The sequence below is a fragment of the Lithobates pipiens genome, unplaced genomic scaffold, assembly GCF_037356315.1.
Source record: "Lithobates pipiens isolate NorthernLeopardFrog02 unplaced genomic scaffold, aLitPip1_a1.2 Scaffold_10, whole genome shotgun sequence".
Taxonomy (NCBI): domain Eukaryota; kingdom Metazoa; phylum Chordata; class Amphibia; order Anura; family Ranidae; genus Lithobates; species Lithobates pipiens.
In genome coordinates this window covers 210,233,759-210,240,191 of record NW_027507686.1, presented here as the reverse complement: position 1 = coordinate 210,240,191, position 6,433 = coordinate 210,233,759, and the positions used below count along the sequence as shown (strand labels likewise).

At 44.0% G+C, this 6,433-nt stretch overlaps 1 protein-coding gene across 1 annotated transcript; it reads right to left on the bottom strand.

Moving 5' to 3' along the window:
• Positions 1–439: 439 nt before the first annotated feature.
• On the bottom strand, positions 440–1,336 carry LOC143926190 (paraneoplastic antigen Ma1 homolog). The gene has a single exon (XM_077450226.1). The coding sequence runs from the start codon at positions 1,334–1,336 to the stop codon at positions 440–442; it is 897 nt and encodes a 298-aa protein (XP_077306352.1).
• Positions 1,337–6,433: the final 5,097 nt, after the last annotated feature.

Sequence of the window (6,433 nt, the reverse complement as noted above, 5' to 3'; positions counted from 1 at the left end):
TAACAACAATAGTCGGGCGCCCAGTTGACTCCTTCACTGGGGCCCTCTGAAGTTTTCCGCCGGCTTTGGTTATTTTGTCCCCATCACTCTCGGGCTTGGGCACACCCGCTTAAAATGTCCAACTCCTCCACAGTTGAAGCAGGCTCTGGTTTCCTTTACTTCTGTGGGACTTGTCGGTTCTTTTGGTGCTTGAATTCCCCTATCAGTGGGAACAGTGTGCTGGGCAGTCAACAGGGCCATCATCTCCATCAACTGCCACCTGTGTTTTGAGAAGATCTATTTGAGGGTCGCCACATGCGGCACCGGCCACCCTGATTTCAACCACTGACTTTGGACCTTGAGTTTTATCCCTCTTTCCCTCAAGAGTGGCCTCCTTTTCCTGCATGGTCCGGATCAGATCCGGGTACTTGAGGATGCCACCCTCTTGGCGGGACCTTAACTAGAGCATGATGGGGTCCAATGGCTTTGCACCCTTCAAGACTTGTTTTGCCCTTGTGTCATCCACTTTCCTGGGATCTAATCCTTTCTTTAAGAGGATCTGATGCAGGATTTTGTCCAACCGTCCTATGTACACTGACAGATTCTCTCCTGCTTGTTGGTAAGTGTGTTCTAGTTGATAAATTAGGTTGGAGACCTTCTCTGTCCGCCCGAACACATCCTGTAGGATATCCAAGTAGTCCAGAGCCACGCAGTTCTGCTTGCTGAGCTTCAAGTTTCGGATAGCTTCTGAAGCAGGCCCTCTCAGGCATTCAGCTATCCTCCGCTTTTTTTGTGTTTCAGGGATGTCCCACTCATCCAGGGCTTGGGTAGTCTGCTCTAGCCACTCCTCAAAATTCCTTTCTTCCAGGGGTACGGGTTGCCTTCCTGAGAAGATGCTAAGTTTCTGGTAGGAATTTCTAGAATATGCAGGGTTCCCTTGCTGGCACTTCACCACAAAGTCTCCTAGTGCTGTAAGGAGCTCCAGCTCAATTGTGGCTGAGCATGAGCGGGAGGAAGCTCCTACTTTGATTGCCTTCTCCTGGTTGGAGCTGACAGGGCCTTCACTTTGCCTCTCTGGGTGTGTCAGGCAAAATTTGGTTCTGTCAGACAGTTTCACACTGGTGCCTTGAAAACTCTTAGGAACCCCTTTCCTCCACTCCAGCAGTGCATAAGTGCGATTGGTTCCATGATCTGGTCTTACTGCAACCACATAGGCCTTCCTGTCTGGGGACAAGGCTTGCACAACCTTCTTAACTTGTTTTTCCTCCCAGTCCTCTCCTGGGAGTTCAATGGCCACGCTCGCTTCTGAACGAATGCCTTCTGCTTCACACCACTGGACCACTGTGGCGGGGTCCATAGTGGTACCAAGGGGTGAGTTTGCTTGCAGAGTAACAGGATCCCAGATGATGCCCCCACGTGTAGCACTAACCCCCGAAGGAGCTGCTGATTTAAATTGGGCCTGCACTCTGAGAAACCCCCCTTCTGAATGACTCTGTCCCCTTGGCACAGCTGTTGTGCAATAATAATACAATACAGTGTAAACAATATAATGTACCTGTGTCTACCCCTCAGGATCTTCTGGCACCACCTGGTGGGAAAAGACAGTAAACCACACACTTGTACTCTTAAACAGGAATACTTTTACTGAAAATATAGCAAATAAGTGGTTACAGAGTTTGTACTGTCGTTCCAACGTAGAACGTCAGCACAGTATAAATCAACAGTCAAATACAATAAACAGCATGCAGGTGTGTTACTATCTAGACCTGGGAGCTCCCCTTATTTAAAGTCTAACGTGAGGCCTCACTTAATGTATTTCCTCCTTTATCTTCTTTCTTCGCTAGCTTAAATAGTTTCTCAAATAATTGTAATCCAAAGGGGTAAGTAGAGAAAGTTTACTTCTCCATGTGTAACTCCAGAAACTTGTAATCACACTTAGATACCATAGCGTAACGGGCCCTGGGCCTACTAAGTGTCAGTTGCTCAGTTGCACTTCCGTGGAACAACAGGTTCCAGCAAGGCCTATTAGTAAGTCTAAGTACGTGTAATAGATTAAATGGTGGGCCGCAACCCGCTCACCAATGGGATCAGAGTTCTGAGTGATGGCTTGAGTCCTACAGCTGCAGCTTACTTCCACTGACTAGGCCAGATGCTCCATGTCACTCCATCGACTGGATCCGGCTCTCCACTGCTCCATCAAGCGTCTCTGATCCCCGTCGGTCTGATCACCAGCTCTTGGCTCCGTCTAGTCACTCAGCAAAAAGTCCGGTTTGCACTCCGCAGTGACTATCTACCAATGCGTCCGAGAACCCCACACACAGTTCCGCACAGTCAGGCAATATGGTTCCAAGAGACCTAAAATGACATATTTTGTACTATCTTCTTGGGTTTGTTTAGCTTACACGATAGCAGCAGCTCCCAAAAATAGAAAATATTTATTAATTTAATTCACACATTATAGAATATTCACATTATTCTATACTTAACCACATCAATACCGGGCACTTTCGCCCCCTTCCTTCCCAGAAAATTTTTCAGCTTTCAGCGCTCTCACATTTTCAATGACAATTGCGCGGTCATGCTACGCTGTACCCAAATTACATTTTTATCATTTTGTTCGCACAAATAGAGCTTTATTTTGGTGGTATTTATTCACGACTCTGTTTTTTATTTTTTGCAATATAAGCGAAAAAAAAAGCAGAAATTTGGAAAAAAAAAAAATTTTGTTCTTTCTGTTTTAAAAGAAATCCAATAAAATCAAATTTTGTCCTAAATTTAAGCCAAAATGTATTCTGCTACATGTTTTTGGTAAAAATTTTTTCGTTAAGTGTATAATAATTGGTTTGTGTGATCACAGACATATGTACGCAAATGATCATGTACAGATGTGTGCAGGTGATCACGGACATATGTGTGCAGATAATCATTGGGACATGTGATTTTAGTGGGACATATGTGGGGGACATGTGTTTTTATTATTTAGGAACATGTGTGTTTTGGGGACATTGTGTGGGGGCATGTGTTTTTACACTGTGTGTTTACTCTAGGTTGGTGATCACTGAGTAAAAAGCTGTAAAAAACAGCTTACACTCACTGATCACCAGCCGGCTGCAGCAATCTTCTCTGACAACTTCCGTGTGAGGAGAGGAGAGCCGATTGCATAGCAACCGGCTCTGTGTTTACATCACATGATAGCTGTGATTGGACAGGGCCATCATGTGATCAGGAGGGCGAATCACAGAGCCCTCCTGCCGATCGGAGATGCGCCGCGTCCGGATGACACAAGCACCGTTGCGTAGGTATGTGCCCCTCCTTCTGAAGGATGTTCCTCAATGTCCATTCAGAAGGAGAGAGCGCCCACCCGGCCGTATATGTACATTGGCCGGGTGGGAAGTAGTTAAAGTGGCATTCCACCCCGAAAACAAAACAAAAAACAGGGGCTCCTTGTAGTCTGCCTCCTTTGGTGCCTGGGCTCTTGACATTACTTACCCTCGGCACAGGAAGGGCTCAGCTCTGCTCCCTCCCTCTCATCAATCATTTAGAACATGTGACAGGTCCCAGATGATTGCGCAGCCAATCACGGTGCGTGGCACTAATCGCGTATGCGCAATGGGTGCCCGGCTGTGAAGCCACAGCCTGGCGCCCACAGTTACAATGCCAGGGCCGCCAAACGAGCAGGGGGAGACGAGCAGGGCGTCATTGCTGGACCCTGGGACAGGTAAGTGTCCAATTATTAAAAGTCAGCAGCTGCAGTATTTGTAGCTGGTGACTTTTAATTTTTTTTTTTAATGGGAACCCCGCTTTAAGTTACTGTCCCTCATATAAAGTACATTCTACAGTGGCTTGCTGAACACACAACTAAAAAAGGCGTTCCTGAAATGTAATCTGAAATGTTGGTAACTATGCACGCCGTACGTAACACACTCCTGAGCTTTGCACTATGTAGCGTAACGTGCTCCTGGTATTTAACCCTCCCATTGTCCATTCAGTTAGGCAACCTATACCACTTGAGTGTTCTCCCCCTGCGACGGGGGACGTGTTTGAGATCATGCATCTATTTTCTGAGTAAAGCCTGCTTCTGTAGCATTTTCTCAAATATAATTAAAGTTGTCATTAAAGAATTATGGTCAATTAGTCATCGTTGTTGAAATTCCTTTTTGATTAATAGTCAACTGACCTTAAGTTGTACAGAAATAACAAATCAATTAATTTTAGTAAAAGAAAAACATTTAATATCTCACTCCATTAAAAGAGGTTGACAGATTCTCAACCTTTTCAATCCCTTTGTTTTTCTATGTGGCTTAAATTATTATTAAAAACAAGATGTAAAAATGTCTGCTAATGTATTCAGGGTTTTGTATTTTTATTTTTTATGGGTTGTTTTTTTTTTTAAATAAAGTTAACATACTGTATATGTTTTGTAGCTATAGTATGGCTAATATTTTGTTGATTTTCTGATGTTATAGGAGTAGACCTTTGGTAAATTAATTGCATCAATTTCCTTGGTATTAAACTTCCTGCTCAGTCCTAGGCCATCACCCATATTAATAGACTGTTACACCCTAAATTCAACTGTCAGAAGTGTTCATTTCCCTGTCTTTGACAAGAATTCTTCCCAGTTCCTGCTACTTTATACTTTCCCAGACAGGTAGTAGGAGTAACATTTTCCCTTTAGGGACACTGACATCAATAAAGATCTGTCACTCTTGCAAGAGCTAAAAAAAAGGTATAGACTAGAGTTATACTATATACAATAGGATGAAGAAGAAAGAGCGAAAAGCAAATCTAAACTAAAAAGTGCCACATCCAATAGTCAAGACAAAGAAGGGAGTTCCCCTAGATGGACTTTTTAGGCAACTAATAATGTTATATAAAGGTGTACAAAAATAGTATAGTAACAATCAATTTTATTAATATTTAAACATGATTAAAAAAATTAGAATGAAACATTGATTTATCTGAGCATAATAAGTTAAAGTCACCATACAGAAAGAGACTTCCTTATACCCAACTCGTTTCAGGATATAGTTTAGTCCTTCTTCAGGGGTGCTGAGGAAGGAGTAATTTGTCTAAGACATAATTGAAATATAAATTAGGTAACTTTGAGTAAAACATCATCATGATAAAGTACATAATAAAAAAAAAAAAGTTGCAATATTGCACTTACATAGTGTTGAGTGGCAAGATAATTTTCAATATTTAATTGTAGCATTAAACAATGTAGGCAAACAGCACAATACAATTGTGCCATCAGAAAGGTCTAAGAAATAGACTTAATGTTGCTATCCTCACACGGGTGAAAAATCTCCTCACACTCAAAGGCAGCAGGACAGCCAGAGCAATATACTGGGGCCAGATAGTGGGGATTCCTAAAAGTAAGAAAGGTGTAACAAAATATAACTCCAAAATGACAGTAATAGATATGTCATACGTCATAATATTAAATACTAAACACATATGTATGGTAGACTAAATAAGGATACTGTCAGGTCACCTTTAGGCGAGGTGACAGATGCATACCGTAGGAATCAGGAGTGCACCGCAAGGTTGTGGACCCTACGGCTGGCTGCTGTGGACAGGAGACAGGACCCACCGGGGTTAGAGCGTAAGATTCCCTGGGGCGCGGAGTCTAAGAGCCAGCAGGTGTTCACCAGAGCCTCGAGTGGTAAGGATGGACTTGGCTGCAACTGGCTCCAGGTCGCGACCCCCAGGGTCCCCCAGCTCACACCCACAGTAGGCAACAGGTGGATAAGGATGGTGAGGGACAAAGCCAAGGTCGGGGCCACAAGCAGACAGAAATAGTCGGGGACACGCCAAAAGGTCAGGATCACAGGCAAACAGGGATAGTCAAAGACACACCAAAATCGGTAACAGAAAACAGTGGAAGAGCACACCGCAGGTAACAGGAAGCTAACACACAAAGGAATATACAATGGTTGATCAGCACTGATGGCCTGCAGTGCACAGGTTAATATAGGGCTCCCTGATAGGGCCTGGGGTGGAGCCATGCTTAGAGGAGAGGTTATAAAAACCACCAGGTGGAAGTGGCTGGCCTCTGGGTCTGAACACATGAGGGGAGGTAAGCAAACACAGGAAGATCACTGCATAACCATGACAGATACCCACTGACAGTGAAGGAATGCTAATAGAACTGGCAGCCAGGCGAAGTAAAGGGCCAACTACAGCAACTACAGAAATAGATAGATAGGCCATCACACTAGGGCACATATTTATAGTGGTAACATTAAATATTATATTAGTCCAGCCATTCTCAAACCAGGGTTCTGTAGATCCCGGGGGTTCCTCCAGAAGAAAGAGGAACAATACTCACCTCGGATCCAGTGATGCAGCTCCTCATCCAGCCGGTGACATCTTTGGGTGGCCTGGCAGGGAAGACATCACTCCCACACAGATTTAGCATTGCTTAATTTGTACAATGAGCTGTGCTTGCACA

What these genes read in the sequence shown, in the direction of transcription:
- LOC143926190 (XM_077450226.1), bottom strand. Translation starts at nt 1,336, where the DNA reads ATGGACCCCGCCACAGTGGTCCAGTGGTGTGAAGCAGAAGGCATTCGT.